The 19,388-nt window shown below is 38.0% G+C and overlaps 1 protein-coding gene and 1 pseudogene across 1 annotated transcript in view; one reads left to right on the top strand and one right to left on the bottom strand.

The window, feature by feature from the left end:
* MDFIC (MyoD family inhibitor domain containing) overlaps positions 1 to 19,388 on the top strand; it is a 132,969-nt gene that overhangs the window by 61,317 nt on the left and 52,264 nt on the right. Inside the window, exon 3 of the mRNA XM_023737019.1 lies at positions 3,826 to 4,092. Coding sequence (XP_023592787.1) covers positions 3,826 to 4,092 — 267 coding nt within the window. The remainder of the gene's footprint in view (positions 1 to 3,825; positions 4,093 to 19,388) is intronic.
* Positions 16,055 to 17,908, bottom strand: LOC111821664 (E3 ubiquitin-protein ligase RBX1 pseudogene; annotated as a pseudogene).

The following is a 19,388-nucleotide window of genomic DNA, read 5'->3' as shown; positions in this document are numbered from 1 at the left end:
GTTTCTTTGTACCTTTAACGCATGTGATTATGTAGTACAAAATGCAGAGTTTGTAAAATTTCTTGAATATACAGGCAAAAAAAATGAATAATTCAAAACAACTCATAAGTTCTACATTCTATTGTCCCTTTATAACGCAGGCAGAATATAGCAGTGTGCTCCCAATAGAGCTGAATTTGCACAAGTTACACCTCTGAAAATGCCAGATGGTCTATGGTCTACTTTTGAGAGCTGTCACATATGTAAAGATTTGAAAAAAGAAAGACAGCTGAATGAGAGCAGTGGATCATTAAAGGGAGAGCGAGAGTCCCTAGGCATCACTTGTGTTTTAAGAAGCATTGTGTCGCTCCCTTATTAGCGTGCTTTTTTTTTTTTTAAAGCCATACACAACTTTTACACAATAAGGAAAAAAATTCTGTTTTAAGCCAAGTAGTAGTGGCTTAATCAGTTAGACGTTTTTGTTCTTACTCAAGAATAAAATCATATGTTTCCTGCTTGGTTGCAGTTGTAGTTTTACTGTAAGATTCAACTCTTCCTTATGAAAAATTAGCCATAAAGTTAATATAAGTATCTGTTCAGATAACAAAGATATTTAGGGTTTATCCAGTTTTTATTAGACTTACGTACTGCGTACATCTAGCAAAATCATTCAACTGAGAAATTGTGTTTTAGTGTTCAAAACTGACGTGAAGAGATAATACTTGGTTACCTGACCGTAATACAAACTATGGTAAAAATAATTAGGTGACAGTGAAGCAAGAATGAATGTACTATCATTTATCTGCCAACAGAAATAGATATCATTTTGAAGACTGAAATGTAGATAAATCATTAAAGTGTGTTAGAATATCACTCCCACCATACACAGCAATTTGCAAATAGTCAAATTTTGATAGTAGAGAAAGGTCAAATCTGTCACTTTTAGAATTTGGTGGCAAGACAAAGTTGTCTTTTTCCCCTCTTATTTTTATTTATTGAGAGTACTTAACTTTTATATAGTAATTCCACATTTATCTTGGGTTATGGAATAGGACAGGATATTTTTGAGTTGATAAGCAGTCTTCCCAGCATTGGTCAATGACATTTCGACTTAACCAAGCTCTCAGATTTCATGAATTATTCTTTTCAGAGAAAAAGTGGCCCGAAACATTTCATTTATTTGGTGAGGTTACTGGAAAGCACACCAAATCAGGTTTAACTGTCTTCTTGGCATCCCTTTAAATACATATGCATAACTAGCTTTATGTTCAATAGCAGTCATTACGATGTCATTCTAGTTGATAACGAGAGGTTACAGGAGCAGCAAATTAATCTCTAAATCAAACGATCGCACACTCCTAAGACATAGATCTCTTTTTACAGATGCCTTGATTGTATATTTTAGTTATGAGAAGGGCATATATAGCTGCTAAACAGACAGGTAACCTTTTCTTCTTGTTCATTGTTTTTTTCCATCAGAAATTAGAAGAAAAATATTTTGATAAATTTTACTACTATTACTTTATAGTAAATTATTCCCCCTTTATTTATCACTGGAGAACTGAAAAATTGTGAGAGAATTTCGTATATTAGTTTTATAAATCAGGTATTAATTTTGATATGAAAGCATGCTTTTGCTTGTTAAGTAAATGAATCTGTTCTTTTTCTTATGATACGCACATTCATGAGTAGAATGTTTTGATACGTTAAAATGTTTTTCCCCCAAGACTCGTAGTTTATGTAAACAAAAAATAAACAGTAGTGTGCTAAAGACTTACTCAAACACAAACTATCTTTGTCAAAAATACGAACCAGGTCTTAGCAGTTCCCAGACCACAGGTATTCAGTCCTTTGAGACATACACAGTAAGAGCTCAGCTTACACTGCTTTTTCTAAGTAGAAGAGCTCTTGGTATTCAGATTTAATTTATATTTCAACACCATAAACAGAAATGAAGACTCATTGAAACAGCAGTTTTAGATTTCAAAATTCTAAGAAATTATAGAGCAGTAAAATTTGTGTCATAAATTTTTCTCATTGTTTTTGCTGAGATGCTATGATTGATAGCTTTACTTATCTATACATGCAAGGTAGAGGGTGATTTTTAATAATAATCTCATCACTTAACCAATGTAAACAGATGAACTTTTTTTAGGGGGGAGGGGGGCAGGGTTCTTACCTGAAAAAAAAAAACAGAATCTTTCCTGGCTAATTTAAATAGAAAATAAATTTGTTAGCAGCACATGGACTCCCCCCAGAGCTCAACAGCCAAGGATCATGCCCATTATGAGGCTTCTCTAATGACAATCCCACCGGCACACCACTGACCCACTGGTCTGCTTGGGAGTGGACACCAGAAACTTCACCTCTTTTCCAAGACCAGCATATGCCTTCTCCACTGCCCAGGTTAAGATCACCTCCCTGGTGTATTGGTCTTGCTGAATTAATATAGTTTTTCAGAATTTATAATCTCTTAGATTTTTCTCCAGCGCATTCAAGTCATGGGCACATCTCAAAAGTTTTTTTCTTCCTTTCCAGGACTCTGACCTGTTATTTCTTTTTCTTGTTTATTGTTTTCCCCAGGGCCTCTAGTGTAGCGTTGCATAAGAAGGGTGAAGGTGGGCATTCATTTCTTGGTCCTGACCAAAACTGAGGTACTTCTAAAATATTAGTGTTTAGTTTTGGTAGATACTTCTTTTTTTTAATCCAGTTAAGGAAACCAAAACCAACCTGTTGCCATCGAGTCAATTCCAACTCAAAGCAACCCTTTAGGGCAGAGTAGAACTGCCCCATAGGGTTTCCAGTGAGTGGCTGGTGGATTTGAACTGCTGACCTTTTGGTTAGCAGCGGTAGCTCTTAACCACTGTGCTACCAGAGCTCCTTGATTAAGGAAGTTCTCTTCTGTTCCCAGTTGGGTTATTTTTAAATCAAATTAAAGAATAAACATAGAAAAGGTTTTCTTTTCCAGAATTTAAAATGGAATCATTTGTAAACTGTATTCTTCTATATGTTGTCCAGCTTTGAATACCTGAATTCATTGCTCTTTTCGTTTTATCTTAAGAGATTTCAAAAACTGAGTAATTTTTCATTATCAGGGATATTGAGGTAATACTGCTGTGTTTATAGCACCTAGAAGAGGGCCTGGCCCAAAGAAAACCATCAACACTTGCTTAAATGAGTGTTGAATTACTTTTTAAGATTTCCAATTTAAATTTTCTTTTAAAAAAAGTATTCCTCTGCTGTTGTTATATCCCTTGTGTAAAGTCACCTTTGACAATCCCGCTCCAATTTTTTCCTTTTTGTAATTATTAATTGTGCTTTCTCTGTGTCCATATTAAGGCGTACTAGTGGCGCAGCAGTTAAGCGCTTGGCTGCTAACTGAAAAATTGGTGTTTCGAACCTACCTAGAGACTCCTCGGGAGAAAGACCTGGCAATCTACTCCCATAAAGATTACAGCCTAGAAAACCCTATGGGGCAGTTCTACTCTTCCCTGTAGGGTCATTATGAATCGAAATCGACTCTACAGCACCTAACAACAATGTCTGTATTTGTTAGTACAGTGACACTTAGAGATCTGGAACTCGACTGCCTTGTTTTTCTGAGTCTCTCAAGTTTTCTGCCTTTGACAGGGTGCAGTCTTCCCACTTTTCTAGCACTCGTTTTAGTAGAAGATATTTGAGTTTTCCTTCTCTGACCGGTTTCCACCTTACACAGGTTCTGGTTTTCATAGGCTTTACTGTATTTTCCTTTTTCTTCTTCATTTTTACTGTCATGGTTAAAATAAAGAAAAAAACCTGTTACTGAATGTATTTAACTGGATACATTTTTCCTGTTTTTCAATTTAGCTCAACCTCAATGCTTGCCCCTGCTTCAAACTTCAGCACAGGAATCGAGTGAGGAGGAAATAAGCAAGTTAAAGAACAGCCACACAAGTCTGAGCAATGGGAGTGGAATTCATAAACATGTGTCTGCAGACAATCGCAAACTTTCCGCACCTGTTTCTCAAAAAATGCATAGAAAAATTCAGTCCAGCTTGTCTGTAAACAGCGATATCAGTAAGAAGAGTAAAGTAAATGCTGTCTTTTCCCAAAAGACAGGCTCTTCACCTGAAGGTAAGTTTGCTATATGTGCATATTTTATTTGAGCAGATGTAAAATCATATTTGCTAGTAATTATTTGATTAAGTAAACATCATAGAAGAATCTTGCTTATCCTTCTGACAAACAGGAATTTTGGTAAAATGCAACTTAACTTCCCCAAAGGAAAGCATAAGATGGAAAAGAAAGTGTGGCTGCTGACATCCAGCGTTTAGATATCATCTCCTAGAGAGTAGTCATTACTTTAAATATAACTGCTATTACTTCTTTTTTTAATGCCACATTTAAAAATATGAATCCAACATTTTGTTGGCATATATGAGTGTATGAAAGTATTTTTCCTTCCCTGATGCAGTATGCTATTCTATGGTTCAGAGTTAAGATGACTGGCTTGTATTTTTGTCTTGCAAATCAGTTCTTAAACATGCAGAGCTAAGGAAAAAGACTTGGAAATTTTCACGCTCTTGCCAGGGAGTAGGCCAGGTGATCTCTGTTGCTTGACTGACGAGCAGCTTCTAGCCACTGTGCTGCCACCCCTACTCCCACCTCACCCCTGTCCACGGCATCAGAGGCATAGTGCCTGGATTCTAGATTCCAGGTTCACTGTGGTCTGTCCATCAGCTCCTCCCTTAGAGACACTTGGCTGCGATCTCTGAGCTTGGAGGAGCTAGTTATTACTTCTTCCAATTCAACCTAATCTTGCCCTTGGCCTGGCTAAAGTCAGATTAAATGCTATGAACCTGACGAAGTTTTTCTTTATTATAAAACGTACCCATGTGATAACAGTTAGTCTGCAGACTCTTTTTATATGGTCTGTTGTCTGTATTAAAAGAGAAAAGTCTCCTCTCATATTTAAGGTCCCAAATTTTCATTAGCATATTCATGTTCTTCTCCTCTATCTCCCCCCTCTTTAACAATTCTGAACATTAAAAAGCTCAGATCTCATATATACATAATTTTTTCCTTAATCCCTTTACCTTTTTATTTTAATTGCCATGAAATCTTAAATAAGAGAAATCCTGTGAGATGCCCCTGTGAAGCTGGCTGTGCTTATTCGTAGAGATAAATTGAGATGTAAATAGGAAATTGTGTTGAGAATTACCAGTAATGAATGAGGGCAAGGATATTACATTTTGGCTACAGGTGTCTCAAACTCAACTGAGGTAAAAGTGTTAGGTTGATCAGATGATATGATAATAAATAGTCTGCATAGTTCTAGGTCAGTGACACTACTTTCCAAACTAATTAGATTGAAAGGGACATGATTGACACTTTAAAATGAGTTTGACATGTAAGCTGTATGGTCATCTCAGAAGTATAGGTAGGCTGTTAACTAAACTGTCTCTCCAAGGAGCTGGGAAGGCAATGCAATTTTCTTTAGAGGATCTTGGCTTCTAGGTGACTGGGTGAAATCATGCAAGTGAAATCTACTTGTTTTATACATTTGAATTTACTTATTACATCCCTAACCTCTTATTTTCCATTGCATGTTTACGTGTTTTAATGTTAGAGAATGGTAACATTTGCAGTTTGCATGTGAATCCAACTTGAAATTGTTTATGCAAATCTTTATAAAAATTTCCATTATTTGCTTGGCTTTAATACTATGTCTGAATGCAGCTTTATAAGTAACAATATGAAAGAAGAGAAAAATTAAGAATACATGAATGTGAGATATAGTTCTCTGCTCTTCCCCTTTCTCTCTTCCCCTCCCATTTTCTCTCCCCCACCATCTGCCTCCAGTCACACACATACACTCACACTTACGACAGATCATAAAGATCTGAAGAGGCAAGCCCCATGTAGTCCTGTTCCTCTCACAGACACGGCTGTAATGCAGCTGGGGACATGAGGAATATGTCCTATCTGTAATGCTGCTTCTAGGCTATTGAATTCAGCCAGTGTAGGTTCCTTTTACTGTAATTGCTTAAAATTCTCTTGTCCTATTTTATATGTCCTCAGAATTTTATCAAAATTATGTTCCTTCATGATTTTTGCTGCTATTTAAAGTTGTGCCATAAAATTGTATTGTTTCTTCTGACTTTCAGTTTTGAAGTTTACTTTCTGGCAGTGGGCTGTAGTGAGCAAAAAGCACTAAACTGGTAGATGGCAAAAGGAAAACACGTTTTCAGCTCTGCCAACAGCTAACCAGGGACTTGAGTATCTCTGAGCCTGTTCTTTCTACAAAATGAAGGCTTTAGGTTAGATGAACTTCAAAGTTTGGTTTGGCTCCGAGATTCTGCAGTTCTCTTTTTACAGCAAAACTGCTTCACTGTCAGGAGAGTTCTCTCGGTGTACAGAATATGCGATCCCTGGTTGAGGAGGAATCTAAAACTTGTGGAGCAGAACAGGTCAACAGCAGAAATGGTTTTGGTGAACAGCGATAGCATCTGGGTGTCACGGGTGTTTAAGTGCTCAGCTGCAAACTGAAAGGTTGGAAGTTCAAATCCACCCAGAGGCACCTCGGAAGAAAGGTCTGCCCATCTACTTCTGAAAAATCAGCCATTGAAAACCCTAGGGAGGGCACAGTGCTCCTCTGACACACGGGGTTGCAGTGAGTCAGGATCAGTTGGATGGCAAATGGTTTATATATGAGAATAGTAGATCTTGGACAGGATTGATTTGTTGCACAAATAAAAACAGGAGGTTTTTTGTTTTTTTTTTTTTAAAGCAGTAATAATAGGAGGATTTGATGGCTAACTTCTCATTTTTTTTTTTTTCCATATTTTTCTTAAGTCTTCATCAGCTATTCCTGGACTTCTGACAGCAAAATAAGCAAACAAGTAGCAAAATAATATTAACCGAAAAATCTCAAAAACAGCTCACCGTGCCTAGCTGGACAGTGTGTAGTTTTTCTGAGTACACAGTGCTTATGGTTGTGATTTTTATATTGCACATAAATAATATCGACAATTTAGAGGGACGTTTTTCTGGTTCACATGATGGGATTAAAGGTTTAAATATTTCATACTATTCCATTAAGAGCACTAAGGGCCTTTTTTGCTGACCAAGTTTGGGAAACACTACTACGATGTGGGCCATTGCTTACCTAGAGGTAAGGATTGAACTGGCCACATGACTCAGTATGCAGGATGGCAGATGTGTTAACATGTGTTTCACTGTGGATTATCTAAGACCTGAGTGCAGATAGTCATACCCATCATCACACTCTCTTTGGAAGCTGCACTGATACATGTAGTCAGAGAGTGCCTTCGATGCACCAGGTACTGTTCTACCTGCTTACTCCCGTGAACTCGTTTAATCCTCCCAACAACACTCTAATTCTCTTGACTCTATGTAATTACCTAATTTTAGGTGAGAAACTGAGGCACAAATTGTTAGGTGAACCACCTGAAGTCAGTTGGTATATGTCAGAGTTGAGATTCAAACCCAGACAGACAGTCTGGCTCCAGAATCCATGTTCTTAACCACTATGCTATTTTGCCTTATTAAAGTGCTCTGAGAAAACAGTAATTTACTGGCTGGTCTGATGTCACATTGGATGTTGATGGTGTTACAACTGTGGGTCAGGCAGGAAATCTTCCTGTTGGTATACATTTCCCATCTTGAAGCCCTTCCTACTAAAATTTCAAAAACAATTTTTACACCTGTGTTGTCTGTCAGTTTTCCTACCATACTAGACTGTAAATTGCTTAAAAGACTAGTGGGTCTAAGTCACCTTTTTTTAATGTACAGTGGTGCCCAGCACAATAGCTTTGTAGAATTTCCAATGAGTTAATAAATGATTGTGTTCTCGTCCAAACCACTTTATCCTCTTCTTCCTTGAAACTAGCACTGGAAAAGAAAATGTGTGCTCATATTCATTAAAAAGTGCTCTTTCCAAAAGTTCCTTTTATCAAATAGAGGGAAGAAAATGCCCATGTGGGAAAATGTTGTACATTTTATTTAAAGGTTATTAGATTAGTAGATTTCTACTTGTTTTGTATAATTAAATATTTTCATACATACTTTAATTTTCTGATTGCATCACCCAGGTAGAGAATTTTAAGACTAAATATTTAAGATTCTTGACCTTTGAAATAATTATAATATAATTTAGTATCATATAATATTCAAATTGCCAAGGGTTTTCATTAAACTCTAAGACACTTATCATAGGAATGATAAATCCTAATGTATTTTAGGTGTGCCAGTTACAGTTAGATATTTTTGAAAAAATTAAATTTTAACCAAGATATTTTTAAAAGATATTTTATACTTTTCAGGAATGTCTTAGTCATCTAGTACTGCTCTAACAGAAATACCACAAGTGGATGGCTTTAACAAAGACAGATTTATTCTCTGACAGTCTAGTAGGCTACAAGTCCAAATTCAGGGCATCAGCTCCAGGGAAAGACTTTCTCTTTCTGTCGGCTCTGGAGGAAGGTCGTCATCAGTCTTCCCTTGGTCTGGGAGTATCTCAGCGCAGGAGCCCCAGGTCCAAAGGACACGCTCTGCTCCTGGCACTGCTTTCTTGGTGGTATGAGGTCCCAATCTCTCTGCTTGCTTCCCTTTCCTTTTATCTCTTGTAAGATAAAACTCGATGCAGGCCACACCCCAGGGAAACTCCCTTTACATTGGATCAGGGATGTGACCTGGATAAGGGTGGTGTTACAATCCCACCCTGATCCTCTTTAACATAAAATTACAATCACAAAATGGAGGACAACCACACAATACTGGGAATCATGGACCAGCCAAATTGATACACACATTTTTGGAGGGACCTAATTCAATCCATGACAAGGAATATTTGATATCATAGATTTAGTATTTATAGAGTAATACATTTCCAATCCTAGCATCTCCTTAAGCATAAATGCCTAACAAGACAGTCAAGAGTGTTGTATACCTCACAATAAAAGAATCAGTCTCATTTTTAATCACATAGAGGCAGTATAGGCTAGTGATTAGAGCACAGACTCTGGTGCCAGACTGCTTGGGTTCAAATATTGGCTTTACCATATTTACAAATGTTGGCTGAACAGTATTGTGTCCTTGGGAAAGTTACTTAATCTTTTTGTGCCTCAGTGTTTAATCTGTGAAATGGGGATATTATTAGTACCTACTTGATGGAGTTATTGTGAAGATAAAGTTGATACTGCATACTGCTTTACAACACAGCCTGGCACAGATGAAGGGTTCTATAAATCTTAGCTGCTGTTATCATCATCATTACTAAGGAGCACGTAATAGTGAGGAATGCTAGCTTCCTGGAGAAGGCAATGCCTGAGGGAGATCCAAGAGATAAGGAAGAGTTATGTTAGGGGGTTGAGAGTAGAGGAAGGCATTCTAGGCTGAAGCGGTCAAGCGAATTGATGTGTTTTGTTCAGAGAACCATAAACATTTTGCTGAGAATATTGCTGAGACGCTGAGTTATGAAAGATGAGACTAGAAGGATAGGAAAGGACCAATCCAGAGGTGGCTTTGGTTGCCCTGTGCTTCTGAGGTATGGGCCGGATTATATTACTACGCTGATGGGCATCAGCTTATATACAGTATATACTTCTTGGAAAATTGTATATTCTCTTCTCCCCATAATGCAAACATGTCATAGTTATGGTTATGTAAAACCAGGTGCCTTCTCACCTGTCATGAATACTGCTGATATTAAGCACCTGCACTCTGATTGTCTTTACAATCTTTTGCATTTTGTTGTTGTTGTTTGGTGCCGTTGAGTTGATTCAACTCATAGCAATCCCATGTGACAGAGTAGAACTGCTCCCTAGGATTTTCTTGGCTGTAATCTTTATGAAAGCAGATGGCCAGGTCTTTTCTTCCTTGGAGCCGCTGGGTGGGTTTGAACCTCCAACCTTTCAGTCAGCAGCTGAGCACTTAACTGTTGCACCACCAAGGCTCCTGAGTAACAAACTATTACCATAAATAAAGTGATGAACTGGTTTCAGACTTGTTGAGCTTGGGATACTCTCTCACCAAGAGGCATTTGAACCTGTGGATGGATGGTCTTAAGCCCAGTTCTTATTTTACTGGACCTCTCCACTTCCCTTTCTTTAAACTATTCTTTTACCTCTATGAACTTTCTCTGTCTCCTGTTTAGACTCTTCCTCCCCATTTCAGTGTTTTTTCTTGCATTCATAGCATAGCATAGTTTCTCACAACAACGTATCAGAAGAATAGGGCATACTTTCACCAGTAGGACAAACACAGCTATGCTTCTCTGGAAGACAGTCTGGGTGGGGCACACAGCCTTCAAGGGGATGAGAAGGATGGTTTGAAAAGTCCACCGGTGATTCAGATATGCCCTGCCCTCTCTTTTCATGAGAATCGTGGTAACATTGTGGAAGTGTCTTTACTTGATTGCCTCCCCTCCCCTTCCGTCCTCATCAACTGCAAAGCCTAACCCAACTCCTTCCACTAGAAATTGTGGTTTTACTACATTCTTAGAGGTCCCTACACACATGGTTAGGTGATACAACTAACTGCCTTTGCTGGTTCTCTCCCCACAGCCTCAAATGTTCTCATAACTTTCTTTGCTTTCTTGACCTCTACACATTTTTCCAACACTCATATCAAGTTTCATTTTCTGATGCCCTGATTTGGGCTAACCGCTCCTCCTGTGACCTCACAGCATCCCCCACATACAAAGTTACATTGAAGTTTATCTGTTTTACTGTCTGTCTTCTTGTACTCAAATGTAATCTTGTTGAAGGCAAAGACTGTCTTACTGGTCTTTTAATTTCCAGCACTCAGCCTATGCTGGTTTGTAATCTGTGTTCAGTAAATGCTGAAGTGAGTAAGGAGTGTAAACTGGGGGACATAGGTACTTGTTCTTTAATATTCCATACACATTGTGGTAGAAACCTCAAGAATGGTAAAACCCTCAAGGAAGAGACTGTAAAGAGATAAAAAGGAGTCCAAATGGTTAAAATTCAGGAAATGCTCATGTTTGGGCTAAAAGAGGAGTCCTGGTGGCACAGTGGTTACAAGTCTGGCTGCTAACCAAGAGGTTGGCAGTTCGAATCCACCAGCCACTCCTTGGAAACCCTGTGGGGCAGTTCTACTCTGTCCTGTAGGGTTGTTATGAGCCGGAATTGACTTGATGGCAACAGGTTTGGTTTTTTGTTTTTTGTGGGGGCTAAAAGAAATTTAAAAAGAGACCCAGCAAGACTGGAACCCAGAGCTCTTGCCTCCCAACCTCAAGTTTTCTCATTGTTCCATATGGCTTTCAGGCAACTAAAACCCAAAACCAAACCCATTGCCATCAAGTCGATTCTGACTCATGGCAACCGCATGTGTTACAGAGTAGAACTCCTCCATAGGGTTTTCTTGGCTATAACTTTTATAGAAAGTAGTTTACCAGGGCTTTTCTTCTGCGGAGCCTCTGGATGGGTTTGAACCGCTAACCTTTAGTTTAGCAGTTAATGGCAACCCTTGTGCCACCCCAGGACCTACACATTCCAGAATCCTAAAACCAAAAGGAAAAAAAAAAACAAAAAAACAACTAGAGGGGTATAGTTGAAATTGAATTGTTCATTCTCAGTTTCAGTAGTATAAAATATTCATTTTTTCCCATAAAATCTTATTAATTTTGCCTATAATTGTAGAAGCACTACTATTTTAGTGGAAGGATGGTAATAGGACTTTATGATATGAATATAGTGTTACAATCAGAGCTTCCAGAAACAAATTATCTGTGAGTTTGGCAAAATATCTCACTGCATTCCTCAAAATAATTTGCTTGGATGGTGTTTTGTTTTGTTCTTTTCTGGTTCCTCAGGCACAGGGCCTTCCATTCCGTGTCCGAATAATGGTGCGGGAGAAAGGTTTAGAATTCTGCTTTCTGAAGCAATATTTGCCAGTCCATTGGAAAATAGGATTTTAATAAATTTCACTGCTCAGCCAACACACTAAATGGAACAACAGTAATACAATAAGGGAGGGGTGTGTGTGTGTGTGTGTGTGTGTCTGAGTGAGAAGGGCAAGCATGAGGAGTTGATTATGTCAAAGTATAACTCATTTTGCATATATAAATCCTTGCTTTTTGTTCACTTGAAATATTTAATCAGCTGTTGTTAAAAACTGGAGACATTTACCTATCAGAAGTATTCATAAAGGGAAGATACTTCTCTACTCTAGGATTGAAAGTAGACATTTAAATACTTTCTTTAGAGAGAGTAAGAGAATAGATTAACTCTGTAATTTGTGATCTATAGTAATTATTCTCACACCCATCCATTTGATAGAGGACCAAAGAATTTACAAGGGTCTGTAATAATACATATATAGTTTAGCCTTTAAAATATAGAGAAATGTGCCTCAAATCTCAGAAGTCTGTTTATATAATAGCTGAAGTCTTTGCAAGTCCTCTTAATAGACAGAAGCTGTCAGCTATGTATAGACCATCTCTCTGCTTTGGTTTTGTAGACAAGCTATCTTCTGCCCTGCTGTAACCATTTAAATTAGCTTAGCATTCACTCAGGAGTTTGGGTGGAGAGGAAATCAAACAATAGAGATACAGATAGATTGGTCAGGAAGCTTTAGGGTGTGGGGTGGTCAGGTGAGACTATTTAGAAACCCGGTTTCAGAATAATAAGCTAAGTGGGAAGAATTGAATAAATGTTATGACCCCATCACGTTAATTTTTTTTATAGAGTGATGAAACATTTAAGTAATGTTTGTATTAGGTCAAATGGCAACAAGCAGATACAGTAACCAGCCCTCTCTAGGATGGAAGTTTGTTTTCAATCCAAGAGTTGTGTAAAGTGCAGGCTGTGAAATACTTGTATTTCTTTAGGGGTTCAGGATTGAGTGAGGGACCCTGACCCAGAGCTAAAGCTGCGTGCACCTGGAACCGCAGTTAGATATGCATCCTAAGCAAGACTGTCGTTAATTTTCTAGTTCAGTTAGTTGGGAAAATGAAGAGCAATTAGGAAATCAGGAGGAATAGCTGAATGTAGCACAGGGCTGATCATGAGTTAGTTTAGACTTCAGTTTCGAATAGATGATACACAATCCAAGTAGAGCTCCAAAATGTGTTTGGAGGTATAAAACTGGAGCTTGGGAGAAGGAGTTAAAGCCAAATATACTCATTTATGTTTGTTCTCTCACTAGGGATATTTAACTATGTATCTGGATGAGTTTTCTTAAGCAGAGATTTTAGAGGAAAGTAGATGGCTTGAGACTGAGTGACTCAGGGATCACGGGATGCTGGCCAGTTTGGTGGAGTAGTGTATGAGTTTAGCTTGAGTGCTTGGGAGACAATCCCATGGAAAAGTTCAGACTTTCCTCCAGAGGTGAGAAGAGGTCAGAGTGCAAAGAGAAGAAAGAGGAAGATTGATTATCTGGCTGAGGGAATCAGTAAGAAAGTGAGAGAAGAAACAAACTGAAGAAGGTGGTGCCACAGGGACTGGGAAGGAATGTTTCCAGAGCACCAGATATTGTTGACAGATTCAGTAGGATGAGTACTGAAATAATTCTGCTGGATTAAACCATGTGAACGTCATTTGGGGACCTTATTAAGAGCGATTTTCATGGAGGAGCCAGATGTAGGCTGTGGAATATGAAGAAACACAGCTGATAACAGTTGTAGAAAGGCCATTGTCTAGGGTGGATGTGGGGATCTGGGAACATGGTTTTGTTGGTTTGTTTTAAGATGGGAAAGACTGGAGTATGTATATATTTTGACGGAAAGGATTCAGGAGGGAGGGAAAGTTTGAAGCTACAGGAGGGTAATGATACTTTCTTGACGAGCCAGCATATAGTTTCTTTAAAGCTTAAATTTACAGTTCAGTACAGTGAACCATGTGAATGCACATCCATCATCAAAGCTAGAGAATTGAGTGACCAGCGACACATTTACTGAATTGTTAACCTAGATTGCTCTACTCTGTGTGGGTTGTGTCAAAAGATTAATCTTAGAAGCTTGTTAATAACTTGGTATGAGGAAATTTGATCTTTAGTGATTAAAAAGCCTTATCTCAAGTTCCAGTCCTTCCTCATTCCATGTTCACTAATTGCATTTACTTTGAATGAAAGGCCCTGGCAGCATAGGCACTTATGATTCTGAGTTTCAAATTTCTGACTTGTGTTTTGAACCACAAGTTGATATCTTCTTAAACTTTAGATTGATAACCCATCGATAACTAATTCATAGTGACCCCCATGTGGCAGAGTAGAACTGCCCCATAGGGTTTCCTAGGATGCAGTCTTTACAGAAGCAGTTCGTCACATCTTTCTTTTGCAGAGAAGCTGGTAGATTCAAACTGCTGACCTTTTAAACATAGTATCATATAACAAAAAACAAAATAAAACACAAACAAGTAAACAGTTGAAGAATCAGAAAAAAAGTGTAGGAAAGATGAGTAAGGAAACTGCTGCATAATCTAGAAAAATGGAAGACAGTAGGTTAATTTTAATATGTATTTAAAGCAAATTTATATTTGAATGTGATTTATTCTTTACTGAATTACTACCACAGCAAAAAGCTTGAAAGGTAAGACCTAACCTATAATAAACTGGGGGTTTGATTAATTGTGATGGTACCGTACACAGTAATTCTGATCATTTTTGGTTTCATGGGCTTTTTTGAGAATCTGACAGAAGTTATGGATTCTCTTCCCCCCTAGAACTCTATTCCTGAACTTGGCGGTAAGTTTTTAAGAAGAGTGGTAAAGGAATCCTGTTAGCACTTGTGTTATTCCTGGAGGTAGCCAAAGGCCTTGAATTCCTTCAGACATCTTATTCTGAAACTCAGCATCTCTATGAACTGGACAGTGAATGGGGGAGAAGACAATGCAGGGCATAATGAGGCATTGTAAGGCTTTTGATTTTGCACCCAGTGATCTGGGAAGCCAGTGACAGGTTTTGAACAGGTAAGTGACATAATCTGACTTGTCCTGTTTAGTTATCATCCTACTTTTTGTGCTGAGAGTAGACCACAGGTGCACAAGGGCTGAAGAAGAGAGGTCTGCTGTGAGGCTATTGCAGTAATTCAGATGGGAGGTGATGGGGTTAGGTCAGGGTGGCCATGGTGGAGGTAGTGAAATATTGTTACATATGGGTGTATTTTGAAGGTAGTGCCACAAGATTTACTAATAGATGGCACTGCAGAGTAAGAGAAGATAGGGGTTAAGGATGATTCCAAGTTTTTTTGGACTGAGCAGTTGAAAGTATGCAGTTGCCAGTAACTGGGATGGGGAGACTGCAAGAGGAATGGGTTTATGGATGAAGATTAGGAGTTTGGCTTTGAACCTGTTGGGTTTGAGATGCCCATTATATATCCAAGTGGTACTGTGAGGCTGGTGGTTAGACAGAGGAGTCTGGAGTTCAGAGGAAACATCTGCAATCTGAGATACATTTAAGTCATCAGGTTACAGAATGTACAGTGAATGCAGTCACCTAGGGCAGAGGCTTTCAATCTGGCATCTGGATTTTTGGAGTAAAACCTCTGGGCAAAAGGAATAAAGAAGTAAAATACTATTACCCCTCAGGATGCTCAATCATTTGGAATGGTGTTGGGTCAAGGCATCAGCATTCCTTAGAAGTTCCCCATGTGATTCTGATAGGCATCCAGGGTTAGGAACTACTGCTCAGGAAGCAGATACAGTGGAGAAGTACTCCAAGAACTGGGTTTTGGACCACCCCAATATGTAGCGGTCAGAAAATGAAGAGGAACCATGAGAAAAGTGAGGATGAGTAGCAGCTGATGGAGAGGGAGCCAGTAAAGAGGAGAAGCTTGTGAAGAATTTGCCTCACCGACTGAAAACAGTGTTTCAAGACAGAGGGAGTAATCGTGTCGGGTGCACCTGAGAAGTCCAGTAAGATGAATGACAAGTGATTATTGAAAGTGTCATGTGGAAGTCATTGGTAATCTTCTAATTTTGGTTCTGTGGGATATAAGTCTGATTGAAGTGGGTTCCAGAGAGAATAGGAAGAGAGAAATTGAAGATTGAAAGTCCAGGCTACACTGTTGGAGGAGTTTTTCTAAAGTAGGCAAGAGGGGAGGGGATCCGTTACAAACTGTCTTGATGTGGTTATTTATATACATGATCTTATCTTCCCTCCTAGATTTTGGATCCTTAGAAGAAAGGGGTCATGCTTTGAGAAAATTATGTTTTTTTATAATCCAACCAGACTTTATTTGATATAGAATACGATATGGCAGCATGAACAGCAAACTGAAGAGACATGGTTCTGTCTAATTTATAATTAAGTAACAGGAAGAAGGCAAGTCATTAAATGAAAAACAAAACAGTTAAGTTTGATAGAAGAATCCACTTTTTCTAGGGTCTGTACTTTTGAAATTCCCACTCGCTGTTGTCCAGCAGACATACCTGCCATGTTTTGAGCCAGTGAGAAATGCAGTGGAAATGAAAAGCCTGGTTACAAACTCCCCATGCAAATGTACTCTCTTCTGAAGTGGCAGACGCCTGGTTAGCTTGACATTCTATGCAATGATCCTTGATGTGGTCTCTGCAGATGGCACAGTTACCAAGCATAATATCGCAGGCGCAGAGGGCTACTGCATTCCACTTTCTCTCTTCAAAGTGCTTCTTGCCTGTGCAGTTGTTGGTGCAGCTCGGTGTATACACATCCATTGCTGCCGCCATTTTTTGAGAACGTGATCTTTTACACTGTCTGCTTTAGTATGATGGCTTAGACATAGAAGGCACTTTCTATCTATTTAAGTGAAAATTGTTTAAGTGACCGGTAGGATTTGACACAGTAAATTTATAGCTTTAGAAACCTTCCATCTAAGAAAATATTTTATCATTTGGAGTGATGTAAAATGTGCTAAAAGTTTCCATTCATTTTAAAAGGATTTCAAAAAATTATTTCATAGTTACAATAATAGCACAGACACTGCATAATACTACAATTCAAAGGAGGAAGTTTTTGGGAAAAGATACAGAATAGGCAGGATGTTTTGAATCTTCTGACAAAAACTGGCTTATGACTCATGAGTCTCTTGCAGTTTATAAAGAGTGTACAGAGGGAAAAATAGCATCAGACTATTTTTCATTGAATATAATTTTTATCTTCAAGTATTTAAGGTAACCACATACAGTAAAAGTTAATCTTAGATGCTCACAACGAATAAAAACACTCTTTATGTTTTGTATTTCACTTTAGCCTAAATTTTAGCTAAAGTATTTTCTCCTTAAAACATTAAGTTCCATTTTAGAGAGTAGTGGAGTAACCGTATAGCTGTTGAACTAAAGAAATATACTGACGGAATACATACCTTAATTCATGTCGTTATGCCACGTGGTCTACTTTTTGGCAGTCTGGAGGGAAGAGAGTAGTATATTGATAAGCCTAAGCAGGCTTATATTCATGTTCTTTTATTTGTAATTAAAACTTTTTAATGGTGCCATTTTCTCTATTTTTTATTGTTATCTTTTATGCCTTCATCTTAAATATCCTGGTTGTTTTTTTGTTTTGTGTTTTCCCTACACGGGATCACCGTGGGTCTAAATCAGCTAGATGGCAGGTGGTGGAGTCCCCTGGGTGTGGCAAACAGTCAATGTACTCAGCTCCTGACCAAAAGGTTGGCAGTTCAAGTCCATCCAGAGGCTCCTAGAAAGAAAGACCTGGTGATCTACTTCTGAGAAACCAGCCGCTGAAAACCCTATAAAGCACAGTTCTACTCTGACACCCATGGGGTGGCTATGAGTCAGAATCTACCAGACAGCAACTAGTAATGTTTTACTACGTTCTTTGAGCAATAATCCCCCAAAATTTGATTTGGGGAAAATTAACTTTGAACATAGACTTTTTAAAAAAGAAACAAAGATTCTGAAGGAACAGGAACCGAAAGACGTCATTTAGTCTAGGGCGATGTCTATTTTGCATTAATCAAAAGAGCTTCCATCTTGGAAGATCTGCCCTGCGAAGTCCAAAGTGTTTGTGTCTCCTTTTACTTGTTGTTTCATAGTACATCCTTCTGTATGTCTGTCTGCCTCCCTCTCTCTCTCTTCCTACCTCTTTCCCTCATCTCTCCTTTTGTCCTCTTCTCTCTAATTCTCTTTTTCTTACCTTCTTTCCCACCCTCCTCCTTATCCCCTTTCAATTAGAAATTTTGAATGATTTCATTTAACTATATATTGTACTTTATAGGAAGGATAGATGGCAGTGATTCATGATATTTTCAATAGTAATGTTTTATCCTCTTTTCAGATAGTTTTATTCTTACTTTGTATGTTTGTGAGTGTGGGTACACAGCTTAAAAAAACAGAGCTCCAAAATCTCTATCTGGTACCCAAGACTTTTTTAACAATGATTTTTTTTTTTTTTATAGATTGAATAAGAGTCTCATGATATTTGAATTGATTTTTTTCAGAATACATACTTAGCTGTTTATTGTTGTTATTCTTAATTATATTCCCACTGAACCCACCTGACTCCCAAATGGAATTGCAGTAACATAGAAATAGTAGTTTCTCTCAGAAGTATTTTTAGTCACTTGAATACCTGCATACAGTATTAAAATATAGTAGTTTTGAGAACCTTTTATAACTAATATGTATAACTCTCAACTAATATAATATGAAATAGGATAGAGGGGAGTCCATGGTGTATACACTTGTTAAATTTATGAAAAACTCTTATGGTGCAGTGGTTAAGAGCTCGCCTGCTAACCAAAAGGTTGGCAGTTCAAATCCACCACTGCTCCTTGGAAACTCTACGGGGCAGTACTGCTCTGTCCTATAGTGTCACTATGAGTGGGAACTGACTCAGCGGCACCTAACAACAACAACTTACAAAGTGAGATATTCTGAAATACAAGATTTAAGTTGAATTCACTAGGAAACTATTTGAAAGATTCACCTCTGATCCTCTAGCTTTAGCTTTGAGAGTTCTTGACTTGGATGAGGAAAAAAAAAATGCATCCTTAATTTCACTAACCTCTAAACTCTAAATAAAATTTAGCCTTAACCTCAGTTATAAATGTAGGCAAAAAACTTCAGTGGCATTAGTTGTCCCTGTGACTTTGCTATTTCCATATCATATTATGATTATTGCAGAGATCTTGAAAAATTGTTATGTCAGTCACTGCTTTAAAATTATAATAGTTATCAGATTACCACTAGATCTTGTTATTAATGTGTTAATAAAGAAGCACATATATCTATTATACCTCAATTTTTAATATTATAACTATTTCAACATAATTGGTTTTCTTTAAAATCCTATGTATTTTATTAAAAAATTTTTTTTGTGTTTGTGACACACAGAACTTAGGAGTCCCTACTCTAGCTCCCTTGGTAGCCTAAGTATTCTTTGTAGGAAAAATAATTGTGTTTGCAACATACTTGTTTTGTAAATTTACATTTCTGTGTGCAGTTTTC

The sequence above is a fragment of the Trichechus manatus genome, unplaced genomic scaffold (genome assembly GCF_000243295.1).
Source record: "Trichechus manatus latirostris isolate Lorelei unplaced genomic scaffold, TriManLat1.0 scaffold00096, whole genome shotgun sequence".
In the NCBI taxonomy this organism is placed as follows: Eukaryota; Metazoa; Chordata; class Mammalia; order Sirenia; family Trichechidae; genus Trichechus; species Trichechus manatus.
Note: the sequence above shows the minus strand (reverse complement) of the source record. Positions and strands in the feature narration are given on the sequence as shown.